This window comes from Elephas maximus, chromosome 4 (assembly GCF_024166365.1).
Source record: "Elephas maximus indicus isolate mEleMax1 chromosome 4, mEleMax1 primary haplotype, whole genome shotgun sequence".
In the NCBI taxonomy this organism is placed as follows: domain Eukaryota; kingdom Metazoa; phylum Chordata; class Mammalia; order Proboscidea; family Elephantidae; genus Elephas; species Elephas maximus.
The window spans coordinates 63,505,038-63,519,743 of record NC_064822.1 but is presented as its reverse complement, the minus strand read 5'-3'; the positions used below and the strand labels follow the sequence as shown (position 1 = coordinate 63,519,743).

Genomic DNA, 14,706 nt, shown 5'->3' with positions numbered 1-14,706 from the left:
CTTTCAGTCCAAAGAATTCAAATCCAGGTTATTAATGAGGCCTCCCCTCCTCTCGTCCCCAGAGAACCCCGCCCTGCCACAGGCTCGGCCCCTCGTGCCCTCCCCCTCTTCGCCCCACCGCCGCCGGGGGCCCTAGCCTTCTCCCAATCCTCACCGGCGGGCGGAGCTCCTGAGGGCCCGGCCTCGGGGTGGGCGGTCCCACCGTGACGTCATTTCCGTCCGGGCCTGGCCGAGGTTCGGGCTCCGTGGGCCGAGGGAGGGGGTACGGAGGTGGCAGCTGTAGGAGGAGGCGGCGCGGAAGGCCGAGGAGCTCAAGCCCCGACCAATCCCCGTGTCCTGGGCCGCGACCCCTTAGCCTGCACCGCACCAAGAGGCGGAACTGGCCGGATGGGCCGCTGAGCCCGATTCGGGGACCGGTGAGGCTCGAGCAGAGCGGGCTGCTGGGTCCGGGCGGGAGCTGACCCACGGGGCTGCGGGGTCTGGGATGCTGGGAGGGAATGGTGAGGGGAGAGGGTCGGGCTTGCCTCTCTTGCTTGCCCGGCGGGGAGTCAGGAGCTGGGGGAGCCGCCGACCGGCGCGGCTCGGACTGTGAGGCTCTCTTGGGGGAGGCCTGGCAGCGGCCGGGTGTGAGGAGGGGGCGGGGTTGTGGGGGTCTTTAATGCATCGGAGGTGCCGCACTTGGGATTCTCATCCAGAACAGGGCTGTCGGGGGAGGGAGAGCATGCCTCTGGCGAGGGGTTTGGGAAGATGGTTCTTAGCGGGGGAGGTAGAAAACAGGCTTGGAAAAATTTCCCATGACCCTCACTGAGAGGTTTGAAGAGCTCTTCTCTCCCTAGAGGGTGAGGTTGAACATCTGAAGTAGAGAATCCCAAGAGTTTGGGGGGATCAGTTACCCTGTTTGGGAGGGACAGTGTTCCGAGAGTCCCTGCACTGAGATACTGTACTGAAGGAGTGTGGGAAAGCCTGGCCACCCCCAGGTATCTGAGCCTGCACGTCTTTACAGTGTGGAGCCCCCTGGAGCTAAGATCAGGATGTTCCACTTCATGAGGGACGTGGAGCCTGAGGATCCCATGTTCCTGATGTGAGTGTTCCCTTCTCCTCATGCTGTAGAGCACCCATCCCACTCAAGGTCTGGAGGAGTTCAGACAGATGTCTGGGTTCCCGTTGCTGGGAATGGTTGGGACTGAGACGATGGCTGGACACTCAGCTCCAGCTCTGACTTAGAGGGGAAGCAGGTTGCACCTGTGTCATTGTTTCCCTGTGACTTTTGGTGTGTGTGTGGGATTGGTGGGAGGTGTCAACTGCATGGTGGTTCTGCCATCCATACTGTATACTTATTCTACAGGGACCCCTTTGCCATTCACCGTCAGCATATGAGCCGTATGTTCTCAGGTGGCTTTGGATATAGCCCCTTCCTCAGCATCACGGATGGCAACATGCCAGGGACCAGGCCTGCCAGCCGCAGGATGCAGGTAATGGTGCCGCAAAGGTACCTGAGACCCAAAGAAAAGTTAGAGGGTGTCTAGTAGAGCACTTCATTTTTCTTGCACTGCAGCCTAAAACTTAGCAAATGAAACGGTCTTCTCAGAGTGAAGGAAGGTGCGTAAATAAAAATTGATACAAGGCTGATCCCCAAAATGTGAAGATAATTAACATCGTCAATTTACCACTTTTCATATTTGAAATTAGCCAATTCTGTGGCAGAAACTCTCTGAATCACCCAACTTGATCAGACCTCTTCCTCAGCTATCCTGAACTGGGCCAAAACATCCCTGGCCACCTGTGGCCAGGTCATGGGGAGCAGGCAAGGTCTGGGAGAGGTGCTGACACCAAGACATTTTCACTGTCTCCAGGGACTTGCTGCACCCTCTCCCATGCACAGATGTTCTTACCAATCCTTGATAACTCAAAGAGCAGTCCAGTGTTCCTGGTCGCCTAGTCATTGGGACCTCAGTGAATGTGCATGACTTGGGTCTTCATGCATAATAACGATCTATCCAAGCAATGAATCTTCTTGACTGTGTTAGGTCCCACCCCACCCAACCCCCACCACCGCCCCAGGTTAGTTTGCTAGGTATGGGGCCTACTTGCCTGGTTAATTTGAAAAACAAAGGCATCTTGATTGCCCAGGTTATTTTCAGAAACCAGAGTCAAAAGGCCAAACCAAGTTCTTTGTCTCACTGATGGGGTCTGGAAAAAGGGCTCTGATCCCCTTTTGAGAGGAGGATGGAAGATAAGCTAATACCCTGGGCCTGGTTTGGAATTGTAATGAGAGAGGGTGTGGGTTCTAATTTCTCTTCCTTTTGGATTTTTAGGCTGGGGCTGTCTCCCCCTTTGGGATGCTGGGAATGGTGAGTCCTTATTGTCCATTGTTCTTCTACCTCAGACACACTCTATAAGCTTTAGATGTTATTTTTAAATGTGCCTCCCAGAATAGCCCCAGGATCTTCTCTTATTAGAGTGTTCACTAAACTATGAGCCTATTGGGTGCTTTGAGCCCTGTGAATTAAAGACGCTAACTTATTTGCTGACTCCTGTACTTACAGGAGCCATTCACATTCCCCACCCAGTGCCGTCGACTCATAGCGACCCTATAGGACAGAGTAGGACTGCCCCATAGAGTTTCCAAGGCACGCCTGGTGGATTCGAACTGCTGACCCTTTGGTTAACAGTCATAGCACTTAACCACTATGCCACCAGGGTTTCCCCATTCACATTAGGAAGATGTAATTGTCTAGCAAACTTTGTCCTTTTGAGAAGGGAAGTGCAGCTGAATAGCCAACTGGAGATAATTCTTCGATTTTGTAATAATTTCACATCCTACCTCTTTATAAGTTAGATTTCATTAGCTTTAACACATTTCCTAAAGATAGGGGGAAACAGGGCAGTCAGGATTCAGGATAAGAAGGAAAATTGGATCAAGGCAGCCATAGAGACTGAGGAGGAGGTCGACAGTGTACGGGAGGAGAAACATCAGTGTTCTAGTCTTGGTAATGAAGAATGTGAAAGAGCAGTCATTTGATGTGAAGGAAAAAGGGAACGTGTAGCCATGTGCCAGTGGGTACCTAAACACGATGATGTCTGAGCATGGACTTTGAGTTCCTGACTGTTTTCTATCTCTTTCCTCTAGTCGGGTGGCTTCATGGACATGTTTGGAATGATGAACGACATGATTGGGAACATGGTGAGACTCTGGTCCTATACCCTTCGCCAGCCTTGTCCTCAGTGATGCTGACAACACTCAAGTTCTCTGAGGCAGGAGTGGGAAAGAGTGTTCTAGTAAAGGGGTCAGGCTGCATAAAGTCATTGAAGCCAGAGAGCACTGGGATTCTGCTTCTGCTCTCAGGCCTGAGTGTGAAGAAGCAGCTCTCTGATTAAGTATCCAGTTAATCTCTTAAGGTCCTTTTTGTTTATAATTAGACCCAGAGGGCTTTGGGGGACAATGGTGAGGCCTGATGTTTTCTCAGTTCTCATATTTTGTGAGAAAGTTATAGGCAAGAACACGCAGCTGAAGGGTGGGCTCACGTCTTCAGAGGAGAAACCCGTCCCTGTTCAATCCTTTCATACCTTTTCCTCTTCAGGAACACATGACAGCTGGAGGCAATTGCCAGACCTTTTCATCCTCCACCGTCATCTCCTACTCCAATACAGGGGATGGTGCCCCCAAGGTCTACCAAGAGACATCAGAGATGCGCTCAGCACCAGGCGGGGTAAGTTGGGGGGCTCTCCTGTCCCACAGAAAGCAGGATTGAGTGGTACCTACAGAAATCCTGGCTTTTTTTATTTCTCCCCAAGATTTGGGTTTGGGCGGTTTGTTTTTCCTGGGTTGGTGTAGCTAGGTTTTTGAAGGGGCAGCCGAATATGCCATTTGCGCTTTCATACCAGATCAGGGAGACACGGAGGACTGTACGGGACTCGGACAGTGGACTAGAGCAGATGTCCATTGGGCATCACATCCGAGACAGGGCTCACATCCTCCAGCGCTCCCGAAACCACCGCACAGGGGACCAGGAAGAGCGGCAGGACTACATCAACTTGGATGAGAGTGAGCCTTCTTTCCTGCCCACCACCCTTCCCTCTCCTTGGCCAGTAGCACCCAGTCCAGCTCCTGTGAGCTAGGAGATATTGTCTTTCCCTGTCCCTTGGGCAAAATTATGGATGAGCCTCTTACTCCTATCTTACTTGGAGCTCTGTTGTCAGCTTAGGGGCTGAACCAGATGTTGACCATGTCCTTACCAAGGAGGGGCAAACTTTGCCACCTAAGTCAGTATTGTGCTCTGCCTGCCTATATCTGGTTTTTTTTTTTTTCTCTCTTCTTCATCTTTTGGAAATCAACGAATATTTATTAAATATTTACTGTGTGCATGGAACTATGCTCTTTAAGGGAGGTCTAACTGAATAGTTATCTCATTTGTGATTTCTTTTTCCAGTAATTATGCCTTAGGCCTGCCAGTGGAACCATGGAAGAGCTAAATAAAGAAGTTGCTGCCTTCCTCCAACACACCCCCACCCCCTCCCACCTCTACACACACTTTTGTTTACCCGTTTTTTGGTCTTAAAAGGCTGTGGCTCACTTTTACATCTGGCTCCAGATGCCAGTACCTGTACACAGGTATCACATCTGGTCTCTGTCCTGTCCAGGTGAGGCTGCAGCATTTGATGATGAGTGGCGGAGGGAGACATCCCGATTCCGGCAGCAACGCCCTCTTGAATTTCGAAGGCATGAGGCTTCAGGGGGTGGGGGACGGAGGGCTGAGGGGCCTCCCCGCCTGGCTATACAGGGACCTGAGGACTCCCCCTCCCGACAGTCCCGCCGCTATGATTGGTGAAGGCTCCAGGCCCTCAGCCTCTCTTGTAAGTATGGGGATGGAGAAGAACCATGAGGGATCGAACACGGGGTGAAGGGGGATGTACCGGTGTTAACGTGTCAGTAATGCTATGAGGCAGAAGCAGTACAGGTTTCTACCAAGTACTGTCTTTGATAGTATAAGTTTTATTTGGCATGGAAAGAGGAAAAATGGTCTAGCTGGAATAGGGGATTAACCCCTACTTGTGACTTTTATATTTTCTCTTCTTCTGACTTGTGTTCATCTTTCTTCCCCCTCTAGGTACAAACTGTGAGAGGCTGAGAAATCATCCCCTGAAATAACTTCTCCCTCTCCAACTCCCACCCCCAATTTAATATTAAATTAATAGGCAAGCTGGCCCCCACCTCTCCCTGGGGGTCTCAGGGAGAACTTTTCACAGCCCCTTTTACCTACTTTTCCTTCTTTAATTCCCTTACCATGGTGACTCCTTCTCCTGTATCCACTAACTTGATTTTTTCATTTTGCTGCTCCATTATCCTCTCACGTCTCCAATTCTGCTCCTGCCATGCAGTGAAGGAAGGGTCTTTGGGGGTAAGCTCTGGGTCCAGAGGCCTCCTCCATCCATCCCTCAGCTCTCCTGGGTCTTTGTCCACTTCTTCCTCAGAGTCCTTGCTACAAGGGCCATAGTCCTCATCCAGGACTGTGGAGGGAGAGAACTGGTTTCGTTCCCAACTCCTCCCCTCCTCTCCCACCCACGCACATCACCAAAATCTTCCCTATACCCTTCTCTGCCTTTATTTTTGATTTGTGCAACTTGTAACTAGGTGTTTATGGAATAAAGAAGAATGGAAAAAAGACTAAGTAGGGTTCTGCCTGTACTTTTGAGCTTTTCTCGTGTTTAATTTCAACTCATTTGTCTCCTTCTAGTCATATTCTTACCTTCCCTCCTGTCTCCACGTGTAGCCTTCTTAACTCAAAGTTCAAGCCTGGAACCTTAATGGTAATGGCAACGGGATTGTCAGAGCACTGGCAGATGAAGGGAAGCAGTGATACTCAGCTGGGCTAGGCTAGGGGGGTGAAAACTTAAGCAGCTCTTTTGCAGGCGCTCTCCCTCACTTTTTGCTGGAACTTCACGCTTTGGGGGAAAGTAGGGCATATTTCATAGGTGTCTAAGGAATTGCTGCCCCTTGCTCCTTGGGCATAATGTCTCCCCTGGACCATGAGAAGGAACACATGCTACGCAGAGCAGGAAGAACCCACATAACCCTACATAGTCCCTCAAGGGGAAGGAACTCGATCAGCAAAATTCTTTAAACCCTCCACCCCCAGTTGTAGAGAATTTGAGCCCAGGGAAGGAGACCAGAGAAGAAAACTAACCTGGAACCTGAGTGGTACTGGAAGGGAATGAGGTGCTCTCACATTTCTCAAGACTTCCACTCTTGCTTGACCTGGCCCAGCCAAATGGGTCACTGTTAATCTCGGGCACTTTTTTAGTGATGGTATATGCTCGGGAGAGTCTGATAATGGTTTCTTTATAAAAATCTTCAGTCTCTGGAAGGACCCCGGTGGTCATGGCCCCCAGACCTTCTGTTGCCCCAGGACAGGAACCATTCCTGAAGCCAACTCTTCAGACATGGATTGGACTGGACCATGGGTTGGAGAGGGATGCTGGTGAGGAGTGAGCTTCTTGGATCAGGTGGACACTTGAGACTATGTTGGCATCTCCTGCCTGGAGAGGAGATGAGAGAGTGGAGGGGGTTAGAAGCTGGCGAAAAGGACACGAAAACAGAGGGGAGGGAGAGAGCAGGCTGTCTCATTAGGGGGAGAGTAATTGGGAGTGTGTAGCAACGTGTATATGGGTTTTTGTGTGAGACTGACTGGATTTGTAAGCTTTCACTTAAAGCACAATAAAAATTATTAAAAAAAAAAATCTTCAGTCATGTGCAGTGGGTAATTCAGAAGCTAAAAGACACACTGAAGGCTCTGGGGTTCTTTCAGGGAGGGGAGAATTTTTCCCATGTCATTGATGGGCAAGGAGATTCTAAAGAATAACGGGGATTTGTCCAGTCACTTAACCACAGAGAGATGAAATTGAGAACTCCACACCCAGATATTGACTTCCTAGTCCAGTGCAGTTACTAAATCTCAGGCATTAAATAGCTGGTGAAGGTACATGACCAAGGTTAAGGAGAAATAACCCTATGGCTAAAAGAATCCAGAAGTCAAATGTAGATTCATCACCACCTGGATTGCTGAACTGTGGATGATGGAACTCAAAGGACCCACAGTCCTCAGCTCTGCTCTGCCACTGACCTAGCCATGTGGTCTTGGGTGGGTCATCCACTTTCCCTGGACCTCAGTTATGTAGGTACCTTCTAGCTGCAAATTTTAGGCTATGGTTCATATCCAACCTCTACCTTATTGCAGTTCCAGTGTCCATACTCATAGGTGTAGCTCTGAGTGGGGTCTGGAGCAGGGCAAGGGTTGGTAGGTCAGTCTTGGTAGGTCAAACAGGTTTCATAAGCTCTCCTATTGGGTCCTGCCTTTCAGGCGTATTAACTAAGTTTCACTCCTGCTTCCTGCTGTAGAGTGGGGACCACCCTTCAGCCCAGCACTTATTCCTGGGACCTGTGACTCTAGTTCTCATCAGGGATATGCTGTGGGAAATTAGATGTTAGGAGCAGTATAGTGAGGTGCTCTAGAACCAGCCCCTGGCACTTCCAGACCTGTCTGCTCTGTGGGGTGAGGGCCAGGGAGCAGAGATAGGGAAGGAACTCAGCAGGGACACTGACATTTCACTTCTGATCAGCCCCATCTGGCTTCAGCCTCATGCACAATGGCCATCCCCTCGGCCTTCAGTCTTAACAGGTGTCCAGAAGACATGGTCAGACTCATAGATTATTTCCCCTATCCCAGAAAATTACAGTTGGAAGAGGCTGATACCTGGGAGACTCTAAGAATAGTATAGGGTATACAATTATAAACAATGACTTTGGTATCAACAAGATCTGGCTCTGCCTCTTAGTAGCTGTGACCCTAGGAAAGATTATTAACCTTTCTAGACAGCAGTTTCCTGCTTTGTAAAACGGGCCTTTCTAGGCTCTGGTGGTAGTGGCACATGGATTCATACCTTCGAATTGTGAGAATTAGTGTGCTATACAGAGAAAGCATTTGGCACAGCGCATGGGATACAAACGACTGCTATATTAAGGCAGGGGCTTCCTTAGATTTCTCCCCAGTTACTCTGTCCTTGCCTTGGTCGTCAGTGCTACCTGATGGTCACTCACTCCCCAGTTCCATCCTCAGGACTCCTAAAATACTTGCAGGCGCAACCTGGAAATCATCTTCCTGGCCTTGAATCAGTCCCTAGCCTCCATTCCTCTTCTACCCACCTATCTTTTACCCTCCCCATGCATCAGACCAGCAAACAGAAACAAATGTTTTGGGCCATTCTGACCCTGCTCTGCTTGTAGTTTGGGGTTTTTCCCTCCTGCAACAAAGGGCCCCAGATCCCAGTAACAGCCTTTCTCTCCAGTCCCTACCCAACCTCCAAGTCATATAAACAGATTACTCACAGAACCAAGAGCTGACCTACTGTAAGAACCACCCACACATTCCAAGTCCATGTAATTCAACACACCTGTCTTGCCCTTATGCTATCAGTTCTGGGTTTGGGCCATTTCAGGGGCTGAGGGAGCAGCAAAGGGCTAGGATTCTTCTCTCAGGCCCATTCCATTTGGGCTAGAGGTAAAAGAAAGTAGCCTTTATCTCTCTCCTTAGACATCACTGATGCCTTTAAATAGAAGGGGTGAGACTGCACTAGTAGGGGTAGATTAAGACAGATAAAGATATCCTGGATTTGAGGGCAGGTTCCAAATACGCAGGAGGTAAGAGAAGTAACTGAGGACATTGAGGGCACAGAGAGATGACCTAGTGTAGATGCTTCCCTAAGAAGCCTCCCAACTAGCCTCCATCCCAGGGGAGAATACTGTAGGGGCAGGCATGGAACCGGCATAGGGTGAGGTAAGGGCACCACCACGAACCTGACAGCAGAGAGTGGTGAAGACGCTGAGCTTTCCCAGCCTTACTGTCTGCCCTTAAATCTATCTCTAGAAAGACAAGGAGAAGCAGATGGTGATGGTAGAAGGCTCCCCTCTTGCCCCGCAGGCTCAGCCCCTCTGAACTGCACCTGAGATGAAGTGAGGTAGATTAGCATTCAGAGTTCCTCACTGCATCTCTCTCCCCTTCAAGGTTCTTTTCTTGCTCCCTGAAGACCTTGTCTTTCAGCTGGGAAGAGGGTGCTGCCCCTGGTTTCTCCCAGCATCCATCACATTCTCATCTGCTCTGTCATTGGCCATCTGGAGAGCTTGCAGTTTCTAGACAATCATCTCTAAGACGTCAGTGTTCTCCAGCCAGGAGGCCAATCAAGTGAGGGATCTGAGGCTAGGACATTTGGACACATGAAGCTGGAGGATGGAATATGAGGTGAACTGGGAAAGGGCTAGAGAGGTGGGACTGAGTCTCCAAAAGAGGGAGCATAAACATCTTGGGAAAGGTCAACATGACACTGAGGTGGGAAATGGTTGATGAAATAAACAAAGCTGTGTTCTTAGAAGGAAACCCTGGTGGTGTAGTGGTTAAGTGCTACGGCTGCTAACCAAAAGGTCGGCAGTTCAAATCCGCCAGCCTCTCCCTGGTCGGCAGTTCAAATCCGCCAGCCTCTCCCTGGAAACTCTACGGGGCAGTTCTACTCTGTCCTATAGGGTCGCTATGAGTCAGTATTGACTCGACTGCACTGGGTTTGTTTTTTTTGGTTTTGGTGTTCTTAGAAAACTACTGATGAACTTAGATGAAGGTATCCTGGATTTGGGTTGGGGGAATTCTCAGTCCACAGGGCATACAACAGGCAAGGACAGAAGCTGAGTCCCAAAACAAATGGACCTTAATTTGAGCAAATTCAGTGTATGATAGAAATAACCATTTCAAAGTTGTAAGAGACCTTAGAGGTCACCTGCTCTGGAAGTTCCCAAATGTGGCAGGAGATCAGAATGATCACCCCAGACCTACTACAGCAGACTCTCTGGAAGTTGAGGAAAGAGCAGGAATCTTTTTTTTTTTTTTAATTTCCCCAGATGACTCTAACACAGTTTAGCAACAATTCCAAATGTCATCCAAACCCCACCCTTATTCTACTGCTTGAGAAACAGAGGGGAAGTGACTCGTTCAACATCACACAGCTACCTAGTAGTGCAGCAAGAGCCAGAACTCAAAAGGTATCAGTGTAGTTCACAGAATAATTCACTATGGGTATTCTTGAAATAAGTTCCTTGATGTTTTTTTTAAAAAATAATAATTTATATTAAAATTCACCCAAGTAATAGCACAGTATTTAAAACCATGGATGCCAGTATGTCAGTAACGTGGTATGTCTGTTTTGTTTTTAATCTTTTATTTTTTAAACTGATGTATGTAAAATTGCTGTGTACAGTTTTATGAGCTTTAACCCATGTACAGATTTGTGTAATCACCATACCATAAGGATCTGAACAGTTCCATCACCCTCCAAAACTCCCTCCTGCTGTCCCTTTGTAGTCACACTTTCCCTCCAGCCGAAACCCATGGCGACCTCTGATCTGTTTTGCATCACTATAATTTTGGCTTTTCCAGAATGTCATATAATGAAATCATATACTATGTAACATTTTGAGAGTGGCTTCTTTCACTCAGCATAGTGCCTTTGAGATTCATTGATGTTGTGGCAAGCAGTAGTAGTAGTTCGTTCCTTTTTATGGCTGGGTAGTATGCCATTGTGTGTTTATAGTTTATCCATTTACCCATGGAAAAACATAAGGCGTTTCCAGTTTGGAGCAGTTCTGAACAGAGTTGCTATTAACATTGGTGTACATGTTTTCTGTGAATGTAACTTTTCAATTCTTTAAGGAAAATACCTAGGAGTGAAATAGCTGGGTCATACAGTAAGTGTGGAAACCCTGGTAGTGTAGTGGTTAAGAGCTATGGCTGGTAACCAAAAAGTTGGCAGTTCGAATCCACCAGGCACTCCTTGGAAGCTCTATGGGGCAGTTCTACTCTGTCCTATAAGGTCGCTATGAGTCAGAATCGACTCAATGGCAGCGGGTTTTTTGGTATGATAAATGTATCCTTAACTTTACAAGAAAGTGCCAAACTGTGTTCCAGACTAGCTCTACCATTTTGCATTCCCACTAGCAATGTAAGAAAGTGTCAGCTGCCTCACAAACCCTCTAGCACTTGATATTGTCAGGCTTTTTGCTTGTTGTTTGTTTTACTTTAGCCATTCTAATAGGTGTTCAGTGGTATTTCATCATGGCTTTAAATTGCATTTCCCATTGGCCAGAATTGACTCGATGACAATAGTTTTGGTTTTTTAATGACTAATAATGTTAAGCATCTTTTCATGTGCTTATTTGCCATCATTATAGCCTTTCTGATGAATTGTCTGTTAAGTCTTTTTGCCCATTTAAAAAAACTTGGGTTGTTTGTTTTCTTACCGCTGAGTTTCAAGAGTTCTTTATGTATTCTGTTTACAAGTCTTTTGTAGATTTGTTGTTGTTAGTTGCTGTCAAGTTGGCTCCAACTCATGGTGACCTTATGTATAACAGAACGAAACAGTCCTGAGCCATCTTTATGATCACTGGTATGTTTGAGCCCATTGTTGCATCCATCTAATTGATGGTTTCCCTCCTTTTACTTGGCTTCTACTTTAACAACAACGATGTCAATTTCTAGCGATTGGTCTTTCCTGATGATGTGTCCAAAGTAAGCAAGTTGAAGTCTTGCCATTCTCACTTCTAAGAAACATTCTGGTTGTATTTCTTCTAAGACTGATTTGTTCGTTCTTCTGGCAGTCCACAGAATATTCAATATTCTTCACCAACACCACAGTTAGAACACATCAGTTCTTCTTTCTTCCTTTTCCATTGTCCAACTTTCACATGCATACAAGATGACTGAAAAGACCAGGTCAGACACATCTTAGTCATCAAAGTGACATCTTTGCTTTTTAAAACTTGAAAGAGGTCTTTTGAAACAGATTTGCCTAATGCAATGCATCCTTTGATTTCTTCACTGATGCTGCCATGGGCATTTACTGTTGATACAAGTAGAATGAAATCCTTGACAATTTCAATTTCTTCTTCATTTATCATAATCTTGCTTATTGGTTCAGTCGTGAGGATTTTCATTATCTTCACGTTCAAGTTAATACATACTGGAGGCTGTACGTAGTCTTTGACCTTCATTAGTAAGGGCTTCAAATCATCTTCAATTCTGGCAAGCAAGGTTGTATCATCTGAATACTGCAGGCTGTTAATGAGTCTCCAATTTTGATGCCAAATTCAGGTAATCCATCTCGTCGGATTCTTTGCTAGATAAGAAATTGCAAATATTTTCTCCCATTCTGTAGCTTATCCTTTTTTCCTTTTAATAGTGTTATAGTGTTTTTCTCAGAGCAAAAGTTTTCCATTTTGATGAAGTCCAACTTACCACTTTTTTCTCTTATGATCAGACTTTTGGTGTCATATCTAAGAACTCTTTGCCTAGCCTCATGTAACTAAGATTTTCTCCTATTTTATCTTCTAACATTTTTATAGTTGTGCATTTTATATTTAATCTATGATCCATTTTGAGCTAAATTTTGCATTCCCACCAGCAATGTAAGAAAGTGTCAGCTGCTTCACAAATTCTCTAGCACTTGATATTGTCAGTTTTTTTTGTTGTTTGTTTTACTTTAGCCATTCTAATAGGTGTTCAGTGGTATTTCATCATGGCTTTAAATTGCATTTAAGATGTGAGGCTTAGGTTAACACTCACTTTTTTAAAGTTGATTTTCAATTACTTCAGCACCATTTGTTGAAAAGACTATCCTTCCTACACTGAACTGCCTTTGCATCTTTGTCAAAAATCAATTAGCCATATTTGTGTGGGTCTATTTCTGGACTCTCTATTCTGTTCCATTGATCTATGTATCTATCCCTTCACCAATACCATACTGTTTTTACTTTTGTAGCTTTATAATAATTTCAAAATCAGATAGTATGATTCCTCCAACTTTGTTCTTCAAAATTATTTTGCCTATTCGAGATCCCTTGTCTTTTCATATAAATTTTAGAAGTAGCCTGTCTGTATTTAGAAAAATTCCTCCTGGGAATTTGATGGGAATTGTGTTAAACCTATACACCATTTTAGGGGTGAACTGACACCTTTAACATATCAAGTCTTATATGAACATGATGTGTCTCTCCAGTTATTTAGGACTCCTTTGATCTCTTTTGTTGGCATTTTGTAGTTTTCAATATACAGAGCCTTCATATGTTTTATTAGATTTATAACTTTATTTATTGGAGCTATTTTTATTGTTTCATTGCTTTTTGTGTGATATCGATTATGATTGCCTTTCGTGTGTTGATCTTTTATCCTGCAACCTTGCTAAATTTACTTATTAGTTCCAAGACTCTGTGGGATTTCTATATAGGTTATCATGTTATCTGAGAATAAAAAAGAAACCAAACCTGTTGTCGTCGAGTTCTGACTCATAGTGACCGTACAGGGTCACTATAGGACAGAGTAGAACTGCCCCATAGGGTTTCCAGGGAGCAGCTGGTGGATTCAAACTGCTGACCTTTTGGTTAGCAGCCGAGCTCTTAACCACTGTGCCACCAGGGAGAGTTTTATTTCTTCCTTTCTGATCTATATGCCTTTTTATTTATCTTTGACTTGTCTTATTTCACTGGCTATGGCTTCCGAGATGATGCTGAATAGGGGTGATGAGAATGGACATCCTTGCCTTGTTCCTGAAAGAAAGAAAGCATTAATTCTTTCACTATAAAGTACAATGTCATCTGTAGGTTTTTTGTGTCTTCTATCTTTTCTTTTCATCAGTCCAGCTAGCAGCGTATCGATTTTATTGATCATTTCAAAGAATCAACTTTTGGTTCCATTAATTTCCTCTATTGCTTTTCTGTTTTACATTTCCTTAATTTCTGTTCTTATCATTATTATTTATTGCCTCCTGCTTGCTCTGGGTTTATTTTACTCTACTTTTTTTTTTTTTTTTTATTTAAGGTAGGGACATAGATTCGTCACGTGAGACATTTCTTCTTTTCTGACAGAAGCATTTGATGCTATGTTTCCTTCTAAGCATTGCTTTAGTTGCATCCCACATATTTTAATATTTTTATTTTTGTTAAATTCACAGTATTTTCTAATTTCTCATGATACTTGTTCTTTGATCCACGGTTAGAAGTGTGTTGTTTAGTTTCCAAGTGTTTGAATATTTTCCTGTTATCTTGCTGTTATTGATTTCTAGTTTAATTCCATTATTGTCTGAAAAAATATTTTATGATTTCAATTATTTTAAATTTGTTGAGATTTATTTTATGACCCAGGATATAATCCATCTTGGTGAATGTTTCACATGCACTTGAAAAGAATGTGTATTCTGTGTTGCAGAGTTGTTGTTCGGTGCTATGGAGTTGATTTGGACTCCTAACAGCCCCATGTGACAAAGTGGAACTGCCCCATTGGGTTTCCCAGGATGTAATCCTACAGAAGCAGATCACTCGGTCTTTCTCCCAAGGAGCCACCGGGTGAGTTTAAACCAAGCAATCTTTCAGTTAGCAGCTGAGTGCTTAATGCCACCAGAGCTTCTCATATTGCGGGAAATGTTCTATAAATGTCAATTAGACCCTGTTAGTTGATGGCGTTGTTCAGTTTTTCTATATACTAGCTGATTTTCAGTTTACTTGTTCTGTTGATTCCGAGAGAGGGGTTTTGACAGTCTGCTTCCATAAAGATTACAGCCTTGCAAACCCTATGGAGCAATCTACTCTCTTCTTTAGGGTCACTGACTCATTGCCATTGA

General features: G+C 45.3%; 2 protein-coding genes across 3 annotated transcripts in view; one reads left to right on the top strand and one right to left on the bottom strand.

Moving 5' to 3' along the window:
- The first annotated feature begins 227 nt into the window (after positions 1-227).
- MLF2 (myeloid leukemia factor 2) lies at positions 228-5,666 on the top strand. Its single transcript, XM_049882312.1, has 9 exons — positions 228-416; positions 1,004-1,081; positions 1,346-1,472; positions 2,316-2,351; positions 3,131-3,184; positions 3,582-3,710; positions 3,886-4,045; positions 4,642-4,854; positions 5,109-5,666. The coding sequence occupies exons 2-8, from the start codon at positions 1,032-1,034 to the stop codon at positions 4,827-4,829; spliced, it is 744 nt and encodes a 247-aa protein (XP_049738269.1). The 5' UTR covers positions 228-416; positions 1,004-1,031; the 3' UTR covers positions 4,830-4,854; positions 5,109-5,666.
- The window catches only part of COPS7A (COP9 signalosome subunit 7A), a 30,333-nt gene continuing 20,971 nt past the window's right edge, over positions 5,345-14,706 (bottom strand). For both annotated transcript variants that reach the window (XR_007517114.1, XM_049882311.1), the window contains one exon: positions 5,345-6,537. Coding sequence is in view for 1 of the 2 variants with exons in the window: in XM_049882311.1 (XP_049738268.1) it covers positions 6,519-6,537 (19 nt within the window). In the remaining variant the exon portion in view is untranslated. The remainder of the gene's footprint in view (positions 6,538-14,706) is intronic.